A 24,924-nucleotide genomic window follows, 5' to 3' on the forward strand; every position below is an offset into this window, starting at 1 on the left:
GAGAATGTCCCAGCATGCTCAGCAGTGCACTGTTCTCTCTGTATGCTGGGAGGAGGCGTGGCTGTGGTCTGAGGGTGTCCCAGCAGTGCATTGCTCCTCTCTGTATGCTGGGAGGAGGCGTGGCTGTGGTGTGAGGATGTCCCAGCAGCCTCAGCAGTGCACTGCTCCTCTCTGTATGCTGGGAGGAGGCATGGCTGTGGTGTGAGGATGTCCCAGCAGGCTCAGCAGTGCATTGCTCCTCTCTGTATGCTGGGAGGAGGCGTGGCTGTGGTCTGAGGATGTCCCAGCAGGCTCAGCAGTGCATTGCTCCTCTCTGTATGCTGGGAGGAGGCGTGGCTGTGGTGTGAGGATGTCCCAGCATGCTCAGCAGTGCACTGTTCTCTCTGTATGCTGGGAGGAGGCGTGGCTGTGGTGTGAGGATGTCCCAGCAGGCTCAGCAGTGCATTGCTCCTCTCTGTATGCTGGGAGGAGGCGTGGCTGTGGTCTGAGGATGTCCCAGCAGTGCGTTGCTCCTCTCTGTATGCTGGGACGAGGCGTGGCTGTGGTGTGAGGATGTCCCAGCAGCCTCAGCAGTGCACTGCTCCTCTCTGTATGCTGGGAGGAGGCATGGCTGTGGTCTGAGGATGTCCCAGCAGGCTCAGCAGTGCATTGCTCCTCTCTGTATGCTGGGAGGAGGCGTGGCTGTGGTCTGAGGATGTCCCAGCAGGCTCAGCAGTGCATTGCTCCTCTCTGTATGCTGGGAGGAGGCGTGGCTGTGGTCTGAGGGTGTCCCAGCAGGCTCAGCAGTGCATTGCTCCTCTCTGTATGCAGGGAGGAGGCGTGGCTGTGGGCTGAGGATGTCCCAGCAGGCTCAGCAGTGCATTGCTCCTCTCTGTATGCTGGGAGGAGGCGTGGCTGTGGTCTGAGGATGTCCCAGCAGTGCATTGCTCCTCTCTGTATGCTGGGAGGAGGCGTGGCTGTGGTCTGAGGGTGTCCCAGCAGGCTCAGCAGTGCATTGCTCCCCTCTGTATGCTGGGAGGAGGCGTGGCTGTGGTCTGAGGATGTCCCAGCAGGCTCAGCAGTGCATTGCTACCCTCTGTATGCTGGGAGGAGGCGTGGCTGTGGTCTGAGGATGTCCCAGCAGGCTCAGCAGTGCATTGCTCCTCTCTGTATGCAGGGAGGAGGCGTGGCTGTGGGCTGAGGATGTCCCAGCAGGCTCAGCAGTGCACTGCCACGCCTCCTCCCAGCGTTAGCGCGGAGATGAATGTGTTATGTGTCTCAAACGTGACTACCAGCTACGTTATCACAAATAAAACAAATTCTTGTTATTGTTGAAAGAGGGTAGTTGTTAAAAAAGCAAAACTAAGTCGATTCTATTAAGTAGCGCTGGCCTAGACTATTAAGGTACTTCAAATTGAGAAAACAATTTAATTTTATAATTTTTTATTAATTTTAAAACTGGAGCCAATTCAGCTATAGCGAAGATCTAATGCGAAAATAGGACCAGCAAGTACTCTCACACCGATCTTACATCCTTGGCAAGAAAAAAATATATTATTTTGTTCCCCAGTGTAATGATTGCAGTGTGAACACCTAGAATATTAGCGTGTCTCACCTCCTAGTATGTTCCAATAGATACCAATATGCCTGTGTTATGGCTAAGTTTCCTACTGGAGGGAAAGAACTAGAGCCAATTCGAAAAAAAACCACTTTCATATTTTAATTCAACCCCAAATTTTATTTAAATATCCATGGCAACTAAACTATTTTTTTTATTTCTTTCTTATTTTTGTTGTTCCTTTATATTGCGCCACCAATATGGAACTACACGTATAGGGGTATTCAATATGGGTGCGATAAGTCAGTTTTTTGTGTTAATATCACTGGTTTTAGTTTTACACCGTATTCAATTTCAAAGACTTATCGCAGTTTTGAAAAGTCTTTGATAAAAAACGGTGATAACTTTTCACCATTGAATAGGTGTCGAAAAAAAGTGCAGAATTGGGGTTTAGGGGTGCAGGCTTAAAAAAAATAGCCTGCACCCCTGAGAATGACATTTAAAAAAGAACTGTGTCAAAAAAAGTAAAAAAAAAAATAGGGACACCCCAAAAAATTGGGGTGCAAAAAAAAAAATGGGAAAAAATTGTTTAACAATACGGAAATAGGGTCAGGGCTATTCTGCAAGTATGCGGCAGGTGTTTCTAGAATAGATTTATAGCGGCAGTTGCACAAATGCAGAATTTTTAAAGCTTTACTTTTGGGACATCAAAATATGCTAGTACCCATTTTCATGTACCCCAAATTTGATGGGACCACTAAAAAAAAATGAAAAAAATAACTCTTCTGCATCACTTCTTCAATGTCGGGGAAAAAAACACCTGCTGCGGCTATTTAAATCCCCGACTTTCAATTAAAGGCTAAAACGGGGGTACCCATAGTGTTCCCCCATGTTTTTACAACTTTAGGGGGGTCTTACAATTATTTTAGTTTACGGAGTTTCCCGTTTTCGTTAATTTGATATTGAATACGGGGATAAGCGGGAGCGCGCAGCAGACTTAACGCAGAAAAAAACTCCGTTATGAAACGTTAACTTCGGCAGTGAAGTTAACGCTTCATATTGAATACCCCTCGTAGAGTTAAATTTTCCACTTTTTCTTATTTTACTTCATGGAGATATCATTTTGTATTTATCGTGCTTATAATGAATAGGATGCAGTTTGCATTTTCTCAGCACAGGTATCGCAAAAGGAGGGTTTTATATCGCAAAAGGAGCGGTTTATATCACAAAAGGAGGGTTTATATCGCAAAAGGAGGGGTTTATATCGCAAAAGGAGGGTTATATCGCAAAAGGAGGGTTTATATCGCAAAAGGAGGGGTTTATATCGCAAAAGGAGGGTTTATATCGCAAAAGGAGGGTTTATATCGCAAAAGGAGGGTTTATATCGCAAAAGGAGGGTTTATGTCACAGCTGAACTGGATGTCACAGCATTCCTCAGTGATCTGACAAGGCCATCAGATCAGGTCGACAGAATCTGTGTTGAATGCATATTAGGTGTGGTCCAATTGCGTATAGGAATTAGCTAATATCAAGATGTACCCAGAAGGGTGTGGTATATTTTGCCAATGTTCATAATGTCAGCACTGACGAAATGTCGACATGATTAGAATGTCGAAAAAAATTCCCTGGTGGTCTAGGGGTGACTTACCTGCTACGGCGGGTATGGTGGCTCCAGTGTTTTCCGGGTCCGCGGTCAGCTGATGACGAGTTCCAGCTCATTCTGTGCATCTTCTCTCGGTAAATATAACTAATCCTAATCCCAAACCCTCCCTCTAGTGCCTAAACCTCCCATTTCGTAGCCTAACTGTAACCCTCCCCTGCCGCTTCGACCAGAAAGTGGGCATTTTGTCAACATTTCAGCAAAACGGTTGACCTTAAAACTATACCGCCCTCAGTGACTTATGTGACCACCATTGTTGCCAGTGACCTGTAGCCGCCTCAGGGCCTGTCCTGGGGAGTGGCTGTGATGAAGGACAGGACAACAGAGTACCCGTTTTGCTCACCTTTGTGGGAGCGATCAGACTCAGGAGGGAGGAAAACATGAGTTCAACACCAATCAGGATATAGTAAAGGGTGGTGGTTCCTGTGGGTGGGGTGATGGATGCTGGGGGGCATATAAATATAAAGCTTGCAGTAACTCCAGTTCTTCGGTCACGCTCAGCAATCCCATATGGTGGCTGTTGTGTCATACCTCCCAACATGACCCTCTCCAGGAGGGACACGATGCTCTGTTCCTGGACTTCCCTGGTAATAAATGATTGGCGGAGGCTCCAGGGGTGGGGCTGCAGCACAGTCCAAAATTCTAATAGGGGAGTCACACCAACTGCCAGTGAGTCCCAGCCAGTGATGTTTGGCAGTGTGTGAAATGACAGTTGGTGACTCCCCTACTTGAATTTTGAACTGTGCTGCAGCCCCACCTCTTACTAGGGAAGTCCAGGACCAGAGCACTGTGTCCCTACTGGAGAGGGTCATGTTGGGAGGTATGGTTGTGTGCACAATGTGCGCAGGTATGGTTACGTATGGGAATAGGACGGATGGGTGATCCAGCTGCAAACTGAAACACGGATCCCAGCATTGCAGCTCTTACTATGTAACTCAAACCAGAGTGAGGTATTTTGTACTTGTCGCCTCACATTTGCCTCCTCTCGCACTGGGCCTGATTCAGTGAGGACTGCAACTGCGATTACGCACGCAATAGGCCCATTGTTGCGTTCTGTGCATGCATTTTCATTTAAGTGCGTGTGCGCGAACACTCCACAGCAATCGGGACTGGGACCGCAGTGGCTACGCAGACCCATCACTGGGTGATGGGCAGGAATTACCGTTTGGGGGTGGTGACGGGGGAGTGGTCGTTGAAACACAGGAGTGCCAGTGCATTTTAATGCCGTTGCAAGGACGTGCATTAATTAGCCAGTGCCATGCCATACGCAGCTGAGCTCTCACTGCGTACCGGAATGTTAAGTATTACGGATGTGTGTAAGGTAAGGTGGGCGTCCTTATGTTGTGCTGTGTCCGCATAGCGATCGCAGTGAATTAGCATATCTTTGCAGCAAGACTGCGTGCGGAATCGCTATTGCGAACCTTACTGAATCAGGCTCACCGTCCAGCGCTGGCTTTATACTGTTGGGTAAGCCTGGTTGCACAGGACTTTGCTGAGTATTTATTGGCTTACAAGCAGTTGGCTGAAGAGATGTTCGATGGCTTTTAAATAGGAAAAATTAGAAAAAGGTGAAAAATGTAAAATGGATTTTCCATCCCTTATAAATAAACCGCTTAAGCACTAATCTCCTAAAGGGCGACTTAGAATGTATATTGCTGTCCAGCTGGAGACCTGTAGACCAAATATAAGAGCTTTTCTGCGGCCCCCAGTTTCCATGACAACATGCATATATTCTCCTGGACAATGTATATTTATTACCGTATACGTGGCCTGCTTCTTTTTAAAATGCTAGATTGTTATGTCTATATATAAAAAGTGGGATGAGTGCAGATATGAGTACACGGAGCCAGGCCCAGATCCGGCTCACTTCATCCACGTTCCAAGGTCATCTTATGCTGGTCTCCGCTCTCATTCCAAAGATGGAATAATACAATATTGGGAGATTATAGTAATGGGTGTGGTATGTCGACATTGACTACATTGCCATTCATCATGTAGACACTGATGAAATGTCGCCCTGGTGGCCTAGCGGTGACTTACTGTACCTTCTCCCCATGGATACATCGGCTCCTGCAAGCGTCTTCCAGGCTCCCAGTGGTAATTCGAGTGTCACTGCCAGCTGAGCCATCTGATTGAGCAGCGCTCTAGTGTGTATTCTTCCCTTATTCCTAACCCTAATCCCTAGCGCTCCCCCTAGTGCCAAACCCTAACCTTCCCGTCCAGCAACCTAACCCTAATGTCGACATGGGGCTGCTGCGAGCGCTGACACTATTGATAACGATTATGGCGGTGGATGGGAAAACAGCGGGCAGTGTGAGTTCCCGCATGACGCCACACGGATCCTCGCTTTAGGCCCATGAACCGAGCATTAGAATAAGGTAACAAATCTGTCTTCTAGCAAATACAGCCTCTCTACATCCAACTCTCAGGCCCTGTAATGTAGCCTGACCCATGCGAACAGCGTAAGTGTGAGCAAGAGAACGCACATCCACCCCAAATACAGAGAATAGAAGAGAAACGTTCATTTACAGGACGTACTAGAGACAAGGTCACTGTGATAAGTCCTAGAAAGTCCTTGTGATGGAGTATTTACATCTGAGTGTAACAAGCGAGACGTAAACATGCCACCCGGCGCTTGCAGATTTCCTTCATCGCTCACTCTGTTCTATATTAGTCCATATGTGGGCCATTATTCTAATCTCTGCGCAATCTTCATAGTGTGATATTCCGCACACCTCAGACCTGCGTGATAGGCTTCCTCTTCCTCCTTTGTCGGAGCTCTAATTGAAAAGGACAGAGGCAGCGGAGATAAAAGGAGCAGCGACCGAATGCAATGAAAATGTAAATCTGGAGCCAGCCAGCTCCCAGCTTCAAAACAAGCACCAGCTGAGACGCTGTTATTGCATCTTGCTCCGGGATGCTTCAGATTTACAGAGCTGCTGGGGGCCTATTCAGTCAGCTCCTCGCTGCATTGTCACGGCTGCTAGCAAAAGTGTTTATCTCTAAATAGATTCCTCTTTCCTGTAATAAATCCTTATTTGATATCAGCTGGATCAAAAATGTAGGGAGAGTGGAGGATTTAAGGGTGACCCCTCATGTAATCCCCCCCAGCTGGGAAAGCCAGATCATGCAAGCACAATTAGCTGGGCAAGGATTCTGGTTTTAATAATACGACAAACTCAATAAAGTTGTGAAGAATCCCATAAAATAAACAAACCATATTACAGCGAAATGTCCTAAGCAGAAAAGGTCAGCTGACTGCTGTAATAACTGGCATATAAGGGAAACGGTCCTATGAATGGGAAGACCTATGTACAAGGTGTGTACCGCCCATGCTGTGAATGAGCACGCTGGTTCACGTTCCGACAGGAAGGGGCTGGGTGTATTGGGGGTTTCTTGCTGAGTGCAGGCTGCAAATACTTCATTTAAATAGGAGATTTCATGTTTCAGGAGATTATTACTTACAAGGGGGTGGAAGGTGAATTCAGAGTTTCGTAGGGAGGGTGCAGAATGAACTTAATGTTACACGTCCTTGGAGGTGGTGGACATCTGGCCTCGTCCTGTACTAGGGGCGTCTTCTGGCTCTTCCCACTGCATTTCTAGGATCATCACCATCTTTAATACTTTATCAATAGAATAGAAACATTGCCACATCTATTAAGAACAGAACCCCATGCCTCTCTAATTATACAGCAAAAGCAGACGAGAGATAAAATAATTGAAGAGGCATGTCCTAAAGTGCAAGTAGGAAGGACTTTAAAATTATCATTTCAAGTTCTCAATGGGATTAAGGTCTGGGGAGTTTCCTGGCCATAAACCCAAAATGTTGATGTTTTGTTCCACAAGCCACATAGTTATCACTTATGCCTTATGGCGAGGTGCTCCATCATGCTGGTAAAGACATTGGCCCTGATTCAGAGCCGGACGCAAGGGGCTGCTCGTTCGCTCCGAGCGATGTTTGCCCAACTGCGCATGCGTACGGATCGTAATACGCATGCGCGAACCACTCAGTGCGGCCGAATTTCATGTGCTCGCAAAATAGCGAATGCCTGATAATTTGAGTGACAGAAAGAGGCGTATGTGGGTGGTAACGGGGGAAGGTGCTTGAAAACGGGGAGTGGAGATCAGATCGCAGGCGTGCTTAAAGGTCAAAACGGGCGTTTTATGGGTGTGCATATTTAAAACAGCAGCGTCATTGACCACGTCACTGGGTTCTTTTATAGCCAGAACTGCTCGCAAAATTGTGGTAGCAAAAACCAACCACAAGAATAGCGAGCAGTTCATACCCTGGTCGATGTACTCGATTAATCTAATAAATAGCGGACATGACGTAGGATGCGAGCGGCCAGGGGGCGTATTTTTCCAAAAAACGAACGCAAGTTTTGTTCGCTCGTTCAGACCTAGAGGTGTGAACAGACCGCAAACAGCGAACGGTTCATTTGAATAGCCACCCCTTGTTTTAGAACGAACGACCGCAAATAGCGAGTGGCTCTGAATGAGGGCCATTGTTCCTCACCAAACTGTTCTTGGATGGTTGGGAGAAGTTGCTCTTGGAGGATGTTTTGGTACCATTCTTTATTCATGGCAAAATTGTGAGTGATCCCACTCCCTTGGCTGAGTAGTAACCCCACACATGAATGTTCTCAGGATGCTTTACTGTTGGCATGACACAGGACTGATGGTAGCGCTCACCTTTTCTTCTCCGGACAGATCGCAGATTGCAACCAGAAAGTGATTGGAATTGTTAAATCAGATTGCCCAACATGTTGGATTTCACAGATCGATTGGGGCTGTAAATTGCTAGTGTATGGACATGATCAGTAGTGTATGGACATGACCAGCAGATTTGCAGACCGTTACTAGTAAAATGATGGGCCTTTCAAGATTATCAGATCTGTGTGTGCTGCAATTTATGGGCGCAGGTTGCTAGATTGGGAAATCCTAAAATCGGGCAATAAATCTTCAAATTGTTGTATGGGGGCCTTCAGAATGTTTTACGCCCACCTGTCTCTGATGTTTTTAATTAGGGACCCAGCATTTGCTGACTGCCCTGTCTGTATAGCAAAGCCACAGGTAAGAACTATATGCATTTAGAACTACAGTATATAGCAATGAGTTATGGGGTGAGTTATGGGGAATCACAACTTAACACTTATTTTTAACACTATGGGCCATATTCAATTGCGTCGAAAAGCTGTTATCGGCGAGACTTTTTCACCGATTACGTCATTTTCGCAAATATGGACTTATCCCCTTATTCAATTCTTCCGACTTTTCGCCGGTGCGGAAAGTCAATGGATAGAACCCTGTGAAAAAGTATCACCTAAGAATAGGTGCCGGAAAAAAAGTGCAGAATTGGGGTTTTGGGGTACATACTTCCAGAAACCACCCAGCACCCCTTGGACTGTCCCCCAAAGGAAAACTGTGTCAATTTTTTTTTTTAAAGTTACCCTGGACACCCCAAAAAAGAACTTTAGCTTTGGGGGCGAAAAAAAAAACCAGTTGGGCGACAAACTGCTAAACTAGACTAAACTAAACTAGTGAAATAGACTTAGAGGGGGTTCCCAAGAATGCCGCAGGTGTTTTTTTTTATTGCAGGTGGATTTCTCAAGATTTTTAAAAGTTCACAAGGGCCACTTTAAAATATGCTTGCGCCCATTTTCATGTACCCCAAATTTGCTGGGACTACTCTTTTTTTTCTCAAAAAAAACTTGCTAAATGCTATTCTTCATCGCTATATCAAAGACGCTAAACTGCACGTTTTCAGACCATTTAAAGACCCAAAATACCTTCAGCAGGGCTATTCGGGGGTACGCATAGTGAACCCCCATGTCACAGAATCTTTAGGGGGTGTCAGGCTGATTTCCCAAAAAATGACAGCACTTTTCGCTCACTTTGTTTTCGCCGATTTAGAATTGAATACGGGGATACGCAGGGACGAGCGCGATACTTTTTCGCACCCAAAACCTCAGATACCGGCGAAAAGTCTGGCAACAGACTTTTCGCAACTAATTGAATATGGCCCTTTATATCACTGTTTGCTGTTTATTTATGTAACATTTTCACACATTTTCCATTTTTCTAACACTTTAAACACTAAGCAGCCACTTTCACTTACCTAACACTTTACTGCTATTTTTTTATGGTGCCCTGGGGTGGTTTGGCTGGGATGGTTTGTGGTGGGTTCCCCACGCCCCAGACATGAACCCCATATAGTGTTAGGGACTTACCCGATGAGGTTACCTTGACGTTTGTGGGTAAGCTCATAACTTTGGCCAAGTTTATCCCAAAAACCTGGCATATGATGTATAATTATTAATGGTAGTATGGTGCATCTGGTCTTTCTTTTTGTCTATGTTAAGAGCTGTCCAATGCCTGTGCTTCATCCACAGTGTGAACTATATATTCTTTATGGTTTTCCATATACATCGGGCCATTCCATATTGGAACTGAAGTTTAAGAAGCGTCAGAACCACCTATTGCTACATTATACTACCCTTGAGGAATCCTGTTGAAAGGCTTCTGCTGTTCTTGGCTGCACACTTTAACCCTCGTCCCCAGGATATCTATTGGTGCGAGTCATCTCTAGGCCTTGATATATCAAGGAGCGAGAGGCTCTAAGAGGCCCTAGGGGGGAGGTTAGGTTTAGGCATAGGGAAGGGGGTGTTAGGTTTAGGGTGTGGGGAAGGTTAGGCTTAGGCACTAGAGGGGGAGGGGAGGGAGGGTTAGGGTAGTGGTTAGAAAAACACTTACCTGTCTTCCCTAAGGGTGTCGGGATCCCGCTGTCGGTATTCTTATCCGCGGCATCCCGACAGCCGGGTTTTCATACCCAACCACTGGCAGGATGTAGCCGGCTATATTTTCTTTATAAATTGTGGAAATCAGGGACTTTTTAATTATTGTGATCAGCTGCTTTTAATTGGTGAAGCGCCCGTTGCTGAATGCTGGCCATAGTAACACACCTAAATCTACGCACAAACACTAACCAGATTCCATCTCACTGGAGCAGATAACGCAATCGGCTCCAGGGGTGGAGACCGCACACTTTGCATTTGTGCCAATATATAGGCTTTCTATATAACCCCCATAGATGTGCAGGACGGTTTAGAGGTTAAGGCCCCCATACATCAGAGATTGATTGCAGCAATCGTGCAATTTGCAATCGATTGTGTATAAAAATCTTTCCCTTTTTCAATTGATTGTGGCAGTTCTGCAATCGATTGAAAAAGGGAAAGATTTTTATACACAATCGATTGCAAATTGCACAATTGCTGCAATCAATCTCTGATGTATGGGGCCCTTCAGGGATATTGGTAAATCCATTTTTACCAAAATGTGAGGCAGTCATTTGCTAACGAGATGCAACTGATATAATTGAAATGTTATTCTCTTATCTTACGTGCGTTTCAGCCGCTTGGCTATACTTACCTGCAGAAAACCACTTGACACTAAATCCCATCACTAACATGTCTGTGAGCCAGGTACCGGGGACAATCCTTTCTCGTTAAACACTGAGCGCGGAAGCAGAATACACTTTGTTACATTCTGACCTTTTCCCATAAAAATGCACAGAAACATGTTTATGAATATTTATTACTAAACACAGCAAGCGATGGTATGCAAATGAGCGAGCAAAGCTCAATAACGAGAGAATCAGTGCTAATTATCAACAGCTCGGAGAGAAGCACAAATAATGCCATTTCTGTCATGAAAGTTTTATTAATCCCAAAATGTTTAAGGACCAGGTAAAGTTTGTTAGGTCCGCTGCGTTTATTTTATATAACAAGGCTTCAAAAACATCTCACTTTGGTTATTTGCTCAAATTAATCCCAATTATTATTAGAATACTTTTTTAATTGATGTCTCATCCACTGAGCATCTTCGTTGCTCGCTGGATAGTTATGTGCAAGTTTTCAGACATTTAAATGGCCGTGTAGAACTCTATCCGCACGTATGTCTGCAGCCCCAGAGATCTCTCATTGGGTGCAGAGAGACAGGGTGACTCAGACCTTGCTGGATTATTCACAGGACATTCATGTTTGCAAACAACATCTGCATATATGTCAGTGATCATGTATGACCACATGCAGATGTGTACGATGAGAGCAGTCAGGGAGCATACCTTGCACAAATGATGCCATCACCCATAAGGGCAGTCCTTTATCACCGTTGGCCTGGTCCCACCATTTATGCAATCATGACTTATTATTTTCCCTCTTGTCAAATAAGTAATATATTCTATTCACTCTTTAGTTTTAAACATTACTTAACATTTGTGCGCGGTGCCTGACTTATACCTGCTGCTCTACCGAGAGTAAGAGGTCATGGGGGGTGAGGGCATGTCTGGGCATTTAGCTTGGTGTAAAAGCCCAGTGATGCGCGCGCCCCCCCCCCCCCCCCCCCCATAGCATCAGGAAAAGCTTTGTGAAACGCTGTTTTTGGGGCTCTCACAACACATCAGGACATGCAGAAACAAGCCGTCCCTTAGAGCACCAACAATCCAGCTCATCTAACGGTATAATGGCAGTCCTTTACCATGTGAGCCACCACGGGGATTTAAATAAAACACCTCACATTCCTCACTGGCCCATGGGATGGGGAGCGTGTGAGTACTGAAACTTAATTGAGCACAATCTACGCCAACAACGTTTAGTGGCGCCGCCGCAGGAGTCTTCTCCGTGTCAGTGATAGGCTGGGAAAACGGTACTGTGCCGTGACATCGCCAAGCAGTCACCACATTCCCACGACCCTGTGCACATGTGCCGTGCCGGAAAAGGCAATGGAGTAACAGCTGGTAATAATCGTAATACTGGCTGCACCTTTTATATAGCATGAAATTACGGATTCCAAAGCAAGCGCAAGCAACAGCCGAACGTCAACCCCATAATGGCTGAGGGCATCTGTAGAGCTAGTAATGCACGGGCCTCAGTAGCAATGAATGCTGTAATTACCACGCTACAGCCCTGGTGTATTTCATATACATTCAGATACAGGTGGGAAAGCTGGTCTAATAAAACCTGCCGGGAGGGACTGGCCATACCAACCCTTACAAGGGTGCTGAGGAGTTAGAGAGGAGGAGGAGAAGGGGTGCAGATTCCCTGGGGTGGGCAGGGGCCGTCGCTCAGCAGCTGTGATGAGTTTATTTGCATTAAAATGTGAATTTAATTAGACTCTTCACACTTAAGTAACTCTTCTATTTCTGCAGATCTGAGGTATTTGATTCTCTCAGCTAATCCTTTTAGCCCTAAACCTCTTCCAGCTGCTGGTGAATCTGTGCAAACTCCAGCATTTCCATCCTCCACAGATGGATAAGGTTGTACGAGACAGAGTATAAAGTTCTTCCCCTTGGGAGCGCTTGGCACATACAGTACTATAGAAATGTGGTTAATCCAGTGGCGGACTGCCGTGGTCCGCGTGTTATACCGGATGTCCTAATGCCTCAAATCTTGGAAAACCATAAGTGCTGAACTCTCCAAGAAAAAGAATCAAGATGCAGAGAAGGTAGATCTGAGAGAAGCAGCCTCTACCGCCTTTCCCCCTACACCAGGGGTCTTCAACCTTGGCCCTCCAGCTGCTGTGGAACAACACATCCCAGCATGCACTGCCATAGGTTTAGCATGCTGTTCTATCAAAAAGGTGGCAGTGTATGCTGGGATGTGTAGTTCCACAGCAGCTGGAGGGCCAAGGTTGAAGACCCCTGCCCTACACCAACACAGTAGGGGCAGCATCGTGATTGGCAGCTGTGCAATCTGAAGGTAGAATCTGGGGCTGATCATGGACTACCAATGGCGTCGCTGCCCTCAGGACTGGGGCCTTCGGTTGCAGGGTGCTGCCAGTATGTTCTCTCTGTATGTGCATGAGTTTTCTGCAGATTCCTCCCACAGTCAAAACAATATACATCTACTGTAGGTTAATTGGCCTCTGACTAAACTGGCCCTAGGGTGATACAGGGCATTAGATTGTAACCTCCACTGGCCCAGGGACTGAGGAGTCGGAATAAAATTTTACAAAGATGAAGAATTGTGTAAACTAAACAGAACAAAAAACGAACTATTTCTGGGTTATCCAAATGAGATCTCAACATTTCAGAGTGTTTAGAGCAGTGGTTCCCAAACTGTGTGCCTAGGCACCGTGGGGTGCCTCGGGACACTTGCAGGGGTTTGGTGGTCTAGCACAAAATAAAATTATTTATGGTCAATGTAGTGTAAATATATGGACAAAAAGAAGCGTAAAACCTGTCCACCACCACAGAACTGACCCTAAAGATGACAAGTAAGCACAACTTACTTTACTACATTTTTTTCAGAATTTCTCAATTACAAACATTTGGCTTAGGGGTGCCGAGAAAACAATACTGATACTATAGGGCGCCGTGATTCAAAAAAGTTTGGGAACCACTGGTATAGAGTATTAACATGTTATATCACCAAATACCTATAACAAGGCCGATGCACCCTGCTGTGCATTTAATAAAAGCCCAATTTAAGTTAAGAATGACAGCACATATCTAGAAAAGACAGAAGAGTGAGTGGTGTGACATTGAGCTCTGCTAAAGATATAAATACTGTAGATCTAAACGCGGATGTTGATGTTCTGGGTTAAGATTGTTTAAGCGTTGCAAGGTTCAGGAAACCGATGCCCTTGAGTAACATAGACAGAAATGTGTAAGAAAGGTGACGATGGGCAACATCGCACCAAAAGAGCCAATGCTAGATCTCAGGAGACAGAAGTATCTTTGCTCTACCAGTCAGGAGGAACAGGCCTGGCACCTCTTACGCATGTTACAGTAATGAATACCAGCAGGGATGCTGTGAATGTCACCTATAGGCAGAGTCATCTGAGTGACTACAAAGGCAGCTTTTCACGGTGGAGCTTAATCAGAGTAAATTATATATATATATATATATATATATATATATATATAGTGTAGCAATGAATGAAAGACTTAAAACTCATTACTACATATCAGCGTATTAGAGAGTAAAACCTTTTTTAATCACATTACATTAGGTCTGTCCCATTCAGTTTTGCTGTTTGTTTTCTGATAACCACTATGGGTTCTTTTCCTAGAAGTGTATAAAAGTCCTCAAGAGCATTTCCAAACATTTTTTATTTTATAATGATATTTAAGTGGATGTGGTAATGATACAAGAGCATTTTCGGAATTTAGAGGGCATATTCAATTAGGTGCGAGAATAGCAAAAATCTCAAGCTGCTGGGTTTCTCCTGCGGGTGCGAGAATTTTGCTATACAATTGGGCGAGGGGATTTTGAATTTTTTGAGCGGCGGAGGATTTATTTTCCGCAGCCCCAGAGCACAACCATTTTTTCCTAAAGTACGTATATTTACGAATTATGGTTGGGAATTGCTCTGGAACTCCTGCGGAACCCCCTGCCCCAGTGACTACTTAAACAACTGGAAGTTTGAAATTGACTTAATTAGTCCTTAATTACTCTCCTTCCGCAGCACTGCCTCCTCCTCCGGTTCTCTTCTCCAGCGTCAGACAGCTTCCAGGGACAGGTCAGGTACAGGGCAGGTACAGGACAGGTATGTACTACCCCCTTGCCTACCCTCCCTGTACACAACACAGTACCTCTCACCCCCATCCCCTTCAACACTACACTACTGCCGCTACCGGGTCCAGCAGTCAGAGGATGCAGCAGCCGGACCACAAATGGCAGCTGAGCGTCTGGAGCAGGCGACTTCTTCCAAAATTGGTTGCAAGGTCCGCGTAAGTTTTTACGTGGAAATCCTCGCAGCCAATTGAATGTGCCCCTAGGAGTTGCCTATTTGTGACTGGCAGAATGAGAGCAACACCAGTGTGCGAAGCATAAAATAAGATTGCATTAATCTGACACCTGCGACCACTTGCGCACAGAGCGACGGGCCACACTACTGCCCGCAAAGCACAGTAAAGGCAAGTTTGCGGAATTGTGAACAGATGTAGAACGGCACAGAGATGAATATACACCAGTCTGAGCCCGATCATTTGCGGGTTCTAGAGAGCAAGTTCAAATACACAATGCTGTCACCAGCACTAGAAAACCGCTAGCGTTTGGCTGATGGCGAATGCACGGCTGATGCTGAAAGGTAATTTCTTCGATTCTCATCAATATGTTATGACGTGCATGTTTACACACTATTTGTCTTTTTCATACACCAGATGGAGCGTGCAGGCCTATCTGGGTTATTTATGTTTTATTGAAGCTTCACAGAGAATGCGTACTTTGCAAGCAAAGCAAATGGTTAAAACACGGTTGTGCGACGTAAACGATACGCATGCTGGCGCTAGCTGAAGCTTGCATATATCCATCATTGCGTTTCTTTCAGTGAACACAGCTTACGTCCACGATTTGGTGCACAACTGTGTCCAACTAAGCATCAGCATGTTCCACAAAACAGCGTCCAGCAACAGAGATAGAGACTACTGTAAATATATATATATATATATATATATATATAAATAATAATGTAAATAGCTTTTTAAAGGTATAACATATGCAAAACATAATTATAGGATGACAGCCAACTGAAAAAATCGTCCAAAAAAATATATGTTTTTTCTTTCTTTCTTACATAGGAAGGAACCTTTATATTTGTAATTGCGACAATAAGTTTTCTATACTAAAATGTTCATTTAAGGGTTGTTTTTCTTCCATAAAAAGGTACAAATTAATTATGTGCCCATGTTGAAGTAATGGTACCGCATTTCCCTGCCATCCACACAAACAGAGGTTTTCTCTCTGCAGACCCAACACCTTCAGGTGCGGAGGCTGGCACTGTAAGTTACATCTCACTGACATGTCGCCTCTAGACACACCTTCAGGTGCGGAAGCTGGCACTGTAAGTTACAGCTCACTGACATGTCCCCTCTATACACAGCTTCAGGTGCGGAGGCTGGCACAGTAAGTTACATCTCACTGACATGTCGCCTCTAGACACACCTTCAGGTGCGGAAGCTGGCACTGTAAGTTACAGCTCACTGACATGTCCCCTCTATACACAGCTTCAGGTGCGGAGGCTGGCACTGTAAGTTACATCTCACTGACATGTCGCCTCTAGACACACCTTCAGGTGCGGAAGCTGGCACTGTAAGTTACAGCTCACTGACATGTCCCCTCTATACACAGCTTCAGGTGCGGAAGCTGGCACTGTAAGTTACAGCTCACTGACATGTCCCCTCTAGACACACCTTCAGGTGCGGAAGCTGGCACTGTAAGTTACAGCTCACTGACATGTCCCCTCTATACACAGCTTCAGGTGCGGAGGCTGGCACTGTAAGTTACATCTCACTGTCGCCTCTATACAGCTTTGTACTTTTACACATGCACAGCAAAATGAAGAGAAAACACAGACGCCAACGTCTGAATGAGTAGTGGGGCGGCTGGAGGCAAGTATTATTATTTCACTATGTACTGTCTATGGGCACACAGGGCCTGAGTCAGCAGAGCATGGTTGGGAATCTGTGCAGGCGCCAGACCCGTTCTGTGCATGTGCAGAACGGGTCTGTGAGGCCGCACGCAAACTGGCAGCAGACTGTCAGTGATTGACAGTCAGCTGCCCTCTGTGGGCAGGGATGGGGCGGCAGTACCCTTGGTTTCCTGAAACGGAGGCGTGTCGCCACCTTTGTGGGGGAGGGAAGAAGCCAGGATCTTCGTCAGCCGTCGGGGATTTCCTGGCCTCTACCCCTAAACTACGGCGGCCGGCTGCAGGACCCCTTGGGTCACCGCAGCCAGCCGATGGTACGCAGATTAACAGATGCAGCTCAGATACGTAAAGCAGCAGGAGGCGTGATGTTCTCCTGCTGCATTACCATAATTGCAAGGATTGCTATTGCAAAGCTGCCTGCGTGCATCCATCATATATCTATAGCCTGCGTGCATACATCATATATTTATAGCCTGCGTGCATACATCATATATCTATATCCTGTGTGCATACATCATATATCTATAGCCTGCGTGCATACATCATATATCTATAGCCTGCGTGCTGCTTTACAATTGCGGTCCTTGCTGAATCAGGTACGTAGTTCTTTACACTTCTCTGGAGTAACACTTGCTTGCTATTCTATATTACAGATGTGGTGATGTTATGTCTAGGATATGGACCTGCATTAGCAGTGTTAGCTGTAGAATAAGGACTTGTTTCTGTATCAGATAGAGCTGGTATTCCATGTGGAACGAGGTCTTCCTTGCTATTTTATACAAAGCTGGTGTAGGAGTAGAATAGGGTCCTGCTTGCAGTCCTGTAAGGGATAGTTCTGGTATGACAGTTGTGTATCAAATAGTGCTGGTGCTAGAGTATGGGATGAGGCTCTGCTTATAGTCAAGTAATGGAGAGTGGATATTGGAAATCAGACAGAACTGGTGGTAGAGGTCAGATGAGGCCCTTCTTACTGTCCTGTATTTAAAGAGAGGATATTGGATACCAGATAGGACTGGTGATAGAGGGCGGATGAGGTACTGGATGTATGAGTGTCCTGTATATTGGATATCAGACAGGATTGGTGTTGGAAGTGGGAAGATGAACTGCATACAGTCCTGTACTGGAGAGTGGACACTGGATATTAGACAGGTCTTGTATTGGAGGTGGGATGAGGCCTTGTCTACAGTCATATATTGGAGAGTGGATAATCAGTAAGGATTGGTGGTAAAGGTGGGATGAGACCTTGCTTACAGTGTGGGGTAAGGATCTGCTTACAGTCCTGTATTGCACTGTTAATGCATATTACATAGCCGATAGGGCTGGTATTAGGAGGGGCAAAAACCTTTCCATTCAACACACCCTGTTCTAGATGTTTCTCTGCACTCACCTGCGGACTCTCTTGGTAAGGGGGTGGGGGCACACTCTGGGTGGCCATCATTGACAGAGCTGGTGCTGGGGACACATGTTGCATCATGGGATTGATTCACATCTAGAGCCCTGTTGAAGGGGAGAAAGCTTGCATTAAAAAAACTTGTCTTTGGATGAAAAAAAAAAAAGTGTTTAATAATCACAAATAATGTCTGTTTTCAGCTGAGGTACATGTGAAAAAGGTTTGTTTGTTTTTTTGATGATGCATCATGTGAACCCAGGGCCAACAATTAGGGGGAGACATGGAATTTGCGCTACTGTTTTTGTGTGTGTGTTAGTTTGGGTGTTTACACGCGCATCTAGAGTATAAAAAGTATCAACCTAGAACAAAAACATTACACCTTTATGAGAAGCCTTAGGTCAGCTTAGATTACACTGTGACTCCCACAAACCCCACAAGACACAATTGCAAATACATATTTGTAAATAATAAAATATTTACATTTCATTTTCATTTCTAGGGAATCATAGAAATCTAGTAAGTTTTTAGCATATGGTCTTTAAATCAATATGAAAGTGTGTACACGTACTGACTGAAAACCTTTAAACTAAGGAACCACAAAAGCGCTCAGAGTAGGTGTTCAAGTGTGGTGAGGATGCATTTGTAGCACGGTTCCTTGTGTGTGGCATTTCCCTCTCTGTTGGAAGCCTGGGGTAATTAAAAGGATTGTGACACTCTTTAGCATTCCAGTAGTCCCAGTATAAAGGGCAGGACCTCCCTGTTCTTTTATTTATCTATCTACAATATATAAAATAAAAAATGGTAGCGATATAGCGCTACACCCACAGTGTCTGTATTGGTGTCATTTTCAAGATACTCCTTCAAAAGAGACTCTTCAAATACAACTCCCTGTATTTAAGGTGGCTGCTGATATTCTCATGGGAGACTCTTCTTGTTGTGTTTTAAATAATGATAGATTTCTAAGCAAAGGGTGAGAATCAAGCACTCTCTACTGTAATAGTTTTAGTGATATCATATAACCAAGGAGGTTAGTATTATGCGTACCGCAATTCAGTAGTTTAAGAGCACATCAAAATGGGTCTTTACAGAACCAATGCTTGTGATTGGTTGGTGGTGAAGGCAGATCTTGGATTTGTTGGCTTTTTACTGCTTGTTGGTTGGGTCAGTTTTTAATGGGAATTATCTCTTTCCCCCATATGTACTATGATGAATAATTTTTTATTTATTTGCTGAGAAAGGCTTTTGAGGAGTTGTTTGTTAAACATTCTGGGAGAGAAGGCAAGTATGGTACACATGATGCATGGGAAGGTGATAAATGGGTGTTTTATACTGACATGGATGAAGAAGCTGCAGAGGAAATTACTATGCTGCAGGTACTGAAGTCATATTAGTAACTTACTGCTTCCTAAAACTGAATCAATGCAAATGGATCTAATGCCTGACACTCTAATATTGCCTATACACCGCACAACCTCACTACTTGGAACAAATTGAACAAATGGGCGAATAAGTTATTTCTGAAATCATAATTTAGACCCTTTTAAAGACTGAATTGTACAGATCTGGTTGTTAGTGCATAGGGCAAAACACATGGATCACGAGTACAGGGAGCACTTCCTAGGTGACCCCGTACAAATTACACTAATAGTCCTGTCGACCTTTTCAGATGGCGCAGAGCAGGGATCACAGAACACGGCTGACCACGTCTGCACAGAAGTTCCCATCATTATATTATACAGTCACATTGATTCCACCAGCATGAGACAAACATGCAGTGAGCAGAGCAGTACACCAAATATTTCACCTGCTTTTTTATTTATCAACAACTATATGGAGCAATTAATGTGTTTATCAGAGCAGGCCTACATAAGACTGTAAAGCGGGGGAGTCTGCAAAAAGAAGAACATTTGGGTAGTATATGCTGCCTTTTGGGCATTTATAGGTTTCAGCTTTGCAAATGAAAAGCTCAGTTTCTTGGGACTAGTGCTGGCCGCTCCTCAGGTATCCCTCACATCAGCAAAGAGCACTGGTCCTGGGTGGCCCTCGCATGGGTCTCCCTGTCTGGGACTAGTGTTGGCCGCTCCTCAGGTATCCCTCACATCAGCAAAGTGAGCTGGTCCTGGGTGGCTCTCACTGCCTGGGACTAGTGCTGGCCGCTCCTCAAGTATACCTCATATCAGCAGAGAGCGCTGGTCCTGGGTGGCTCTCACTGCCTGGGTGGCCCTCGCGTGGCTCTCACTACCTGGGACTAGTGCTGGCCGCTCCTCAGGTATACCTCTCATCAGCAGAGAGCGCTGGTCCTGGGTGGCCCTCACTGCCTGGGACTAGTGCTGGCCGCTCCTCAGGTATACCTCTCATCAGCAGAGAGAGCTGGTCCTGGGTGGCCCTCACTGCCTGGGACTAGTGCTGGCCGCTCCTCAGGTATACCTCATATCAGCAGAGAGCGCTGGTCCTGGGTGGCCCTCACTGCCTGGGACTAGTGCTGGCCGCTCCTCAGGTATACCTCTCATCAGCAGAGAGAGCTGGTCCTGGGTGGCCCTCACTGCCTGGGACTAGTGCTGGCCGCTCCTCAGGTATACCTCATATCAGCAGAGAGCGCTGGTCCTGGGTGGCTCTCACTGCCTGGGACTAGTGCTGGCCGCTCCTCAGGTATACCTCATATCAGCAGAGAGCGCTGGTCCTGGGTGGCTCTCACTGCCTGGGTGGCCCTCGTGTGGCTCTCACTGCCTGGGACTAGTGCTGGCCGCTCCTCAGGTATACCTCATATCAGCAGAGAGCGCTGGTCCTGGGTGGCTCTCACTGCCTGGGTGGCCCTCGCATGGCTCTCACTACCTGGGACTAGTGCTGGCCGGTCCTCAGGTATACCTCTCATCAGCAGAGAGAGCTGGTCCTGCGTGGCTCTCACTGCCTGGGGCTAGTGCTGGCCGCTCCTCAGGTATACCTCTCATCAGCAAAGAGAGCTGGTCCTGGGTGGCCCTCACTGCCTGGGACTAGTGCTGGCTGTTCCTCAGGTATACCTCATATCAGCAGAGAGCGCTGGTCCTGGGTGGCCCTAGCGTGGCTCTCACTGCCTGGGACTAGTGCTGGCCGCTCCTCAGGTATACCTCTCATCAGCAAAGAGAGCTGGTCCTGGGTGGCTCTCACTGCCTGGGACTAGTGCTGGTCGCTCCTCAGGTATACCTCATATCAGCAGAGTGAGCTGGTCCTGGGTGGCCCTCGTGTGGCTCTCACTGCCTGGGACTAGTGCTGGCTGTTCCTCAGGTATACCTCATATCAGCAGAGAGCGCTGGTCCTGGGTGGCCCTAGCGTGGCTCTCACTGCCTGGGACTAGTGCTGGCCGCTCCTCAGGTATACCTCATATCAGCAGAGAGCGCTGGTCCTGGGTGGCCCTAGCGTGGCTCTCACTGCCCGGGACTAGTGCTGGCCGCTCCTCAGGTATACCTCATATCAGCAGAGCGCGCTGGTCCTGGGTGGCCCTCACGTGGCTCTCACTGCCAAAGGCTTCATCTGCTACCATGAAAATATTAATGCACGCCATGAAAAGCAGACAGGAAAAATAATGAGCTCATTATACATCTGCTAACTTGGGTGTGTTGACAATAAACCCATTAGACCAATTAACATCCTGTTACCGGTGCTAGCGTTTGTCAGGTCACCGAGGGGTTAATAGTGTCTGGTAATTATCAGGCTGCTGTGTACCTGTGAGACTGTACCCTCCACACAACACACAAGGTGTAACTGAGAGAGCCTGGTGCCACAGCAGAGTGATCGGGAAGGAGCCAAGTCTGGCACAGGGATCAGCGCCTCCCTAGCACACAGCGGGCGCTTCTGACACCTCGCGACGTGTAATGAGTTAAATGAATGGCAGCTTTGGAAAATTGAACATGAAGTAAACAAAACACAGCTGGGGAAAAAAAAAAAAACAGTCTATACAATCATCAGACTGGGACAGTCCTAAGTAACGTAAAGGCTTAGCCGTGTTCCAAATAAATAAATGCCGCTCTCATGCAATGCGGATAGCTTGGCTCATGTACACGTCTGGATGTAATGCATACACGCGTGTTCTGCAGGCTGTAGGTAGAGGTCCAGTCACTTGTATCCATGCACCTACATTTCTCACCATTAATACATTACCCTCAGTAACACACTGGAGGTGTCATCACTGGGAAACAGGGACAACACATATATAGGACCTGCCTCCAAAAGTAAAATATGGCAGTAAGCTGTGTGCCAGTGAGTACTGGCGCCAGCTTGATGTGCCCAGTAAACGGCTGGCGCAAACACCGATATAAGGTTAATCGATACAAAATTGATACATCTCATCCTCCGGTAACAATACTTTCCTAGTAATACCATGGTTCGCAGTCCCTTTTCACCCTCCCACTCAGTACTTAAGCAGACATCAATGAAAGGGTTAATACACCCCTCCAAAAGAGAGAGGGAAAAGAAAATCTGGAACGCACTCCGCGGGCGAGCTGTGTGCAATCAAGAGAGATTGTTTTGCAACATGTCGGTGGCAGCCACCAAGCAGGGATAATGGCATGTGTTTGTTTTACTGCAGGCACAACACGGGGGCAAAGCCTGGCTACGGGGGCTTCCCACAAATCCGCAGCTGAAATAATCAAAGCGTAATTGCAGATGAAGACACAGCCCGGCTGGAGCAAGTGATTTCTAATCAAGAAAGAAAAAGAAATATTGGTAGAGGGATTACCATAAATTTCAGCAGACCAGGGTATTTATTACTCTCATGTGGCTCAGGTGGAAGGAAAGGCAGAATATTCATTTCTGGTACATATGGAGAGACTACGAGAATCTCTGTTATTAATCCATTGTGCTCTACAGGAAATAGGATATAACAAACAGATACACATTTCTGGAAAAATAGATAAATATAATGCTATATACAGTATACACACGTCACACGTGTAAAGGAGCCGTACTCTTCACGTAAGGCCAGTATTACAATAATAACCTGGAAACCGAGCCTCACCGATTTATATCATCAGCCATGAGTCCATACACCACTGTGTGTGCTCCATCCATCCAGGATATCAGGCGAGTCCTCACTAATTCTACGTTTTCAGAGACGCACACGGCACATTCGCCCCGGAAAGTGAAATCTAGCGCTGCAATGGGGGCTTAAGGCCCCCATACATCAGCAATTGATTGCAGCAATCGTGCAATTTGCAATCGATTGTGTATAAAAATCTTTACCTTTTTCAATCGATTGCAGAATTGCCACAATCGATTGAAAAAGGGAAAGATTTTTATACACAATCGATTGCAAATTGCACGATTGCTGCAATCAATTGAAGATGTGTGGTGGCCTTAAGTCAGGCTTCTCCCAATGACTAAAATCCAGTGCCACACCCAGTTCTAATACAAACTACTGGTAGGTCACACACATTCGCAATGCACGTGCGCAAACTAGCTATTACGATCAGAAATTGCTCTCTCCTTGAACACAGCCAGGTCGTTAGTTTGAGTGATAAGATGAGGCGCATCCTCTCCTCGCTCGTCCAGCTAACTATCCCATCTTAAAGACGCAACGTGCGAGCGCTTCATTTGCATATCCAGCCCCTTTTACCTTACGACTGAGCTGCCGCAACGACCGACCCTGAATGAGGTCCTAAGTGTGTACCAGCTACAGATTCCCACACTCCGTGTGGACCAGCTACAGATCCCCGCACTCCGGGCTTTATTCAGAGGCGGCCGTGCGGTTTGTCCAGTGCGCATGCGCACAAGGGAGCCGGCTCCTTTGTGCGCATGCGTGAGACCCGCTACGACCGACAGCGCCGGTCGTAGCGGGTCTCTTTCCAAAGGGGGCGAGCTGTCGATGTTGATTGACAGCTCGCCCCGTTTGGAAGGCGGGCCGGGGGGGTGGCAGCCCAAACGGAGGCGTTCCCATGGGAACGCCTGCCGTTTGGGGGAGGCCCCACTGACATCACTAGTGATGTCAGTGGAGAGCTTCCGGCTTTGACAAAGCCAGAAGCTCTCCGGGGCTTACGACAAGTGAGACCCTACCCTAGGGTCTCGTCGTAAGCCCCGACGGTCGCGATGGTCTATGACCATCACGACCATCACCCTAGCGGTCGTTAGAGCTGTGGGTGTAAACCCACAGCCTAACGACCGAAACAGAGGCGGGCGGTCAGGATGCAAGCGGCCGCCTAGTTTCTGAGCGACCGCTTGCATCCTCCGACCGCCTCTGAATGAGGGCCTTCGTGTGGACCAGATACAGAGCCACACTCCGCGTGGACCAGATACAGAGTCCCACACTCCGCGTGGACCAGATACAGAGTCCCACACTCCGCGTGGACCAGATACAGAGTCCCACACTCCGCGTGGACCAGATACAGAGTCCCACACTCCGCGTGGACCAGATACAGAGTCCCACACTCCGCGTGGACCAGATACAGAGTCCCACACTCCGCGTGGACCAGATACAGAGTCCCACACTCCGCGTGGACCAGATACAGAGTCCCACACTCCGCGTGGACCAGATACAGAGTCCCACACTCCGCGTGGACCAGATACACAGGACCTCATTCAGAGCCGGTCGCACAAAGCGTGCGGTCGGTCTGAATGAAGGGAGGACGTCTTGAATTTTCAAGACGTCCTCCTTTGCGGTGGTAAGGCTGTGGGTTAACACCCACAGCCTTACGACCGCCTAAGGTGATGGTCGCGATGGTCAAGACCATCGCAACCATCGGGGCTTACAACGAGACCCTAGGGTAGGGTCTCCCTTGTCGTAAGCCCCGGAGAGCTTTCGGCTCTGTCTGAGCCGGAAGCTCTCCATTGACATCACTAGTCACTAGTCATCACTAGTCACTAGTGATGTCAGTGGGGTCGCCCCCAAACGGTAGGCGTTCCCATAGGAACGCCCCCGTTTGGCCTGCCACCCCCCCGGCC

At 46.8% G+C, this 24,924-nt stretch overlaps 1 protein-coding gene across 10 annotated transcripts in view; it reads right to left on the bottom strand.

Annotated features, from left to right (window-relative positions):
* Positions 1-24,924, bottom strand: part of PKNOX2 (PBX/knotted 1 homeobox 2) — a 500,974-nt gene that overhangs the window by 133,761 nt on the left and 342,289 nt on the right. For 8 of the 10 annotated variants that reach the window (XM_088481784.1, XM_088481789.1, XM_088481785.1 and 5 more), the window contains one exon: positions 18,013-18,122. The exons of the other annotated variants lie outside the window; for them this stretch is intronic. In XM_088481784.1, the coding sequence (XP_088337910.1) occupies positions 18,013-18,099 (87 nt within the window). In that variant the 5' untranslated portion in view covers positions 18,100-18,122. The remainder of the gene's footprint in view (positions 1-18,012; positions 18,123-24,924) is intronic. 10 annotated transcript variants of the gene reach the window in all.

This window comes from Taudactylus pleione, unplaced genomic scaffold (genome assembly GCF_031769625.1).
Source record: "Taudactylus pleione unplaced genomic scaffold, aTauple2 ptg000278l, whole genome shotgun sequence".
Classification (NCBI taxonomy): domain Eukaryota; kingdom Metazoa; phylum Chordata; class Amphibia; order Anura; family Myobatrachidae; genus Taudactylus; species Taudactylus pleione.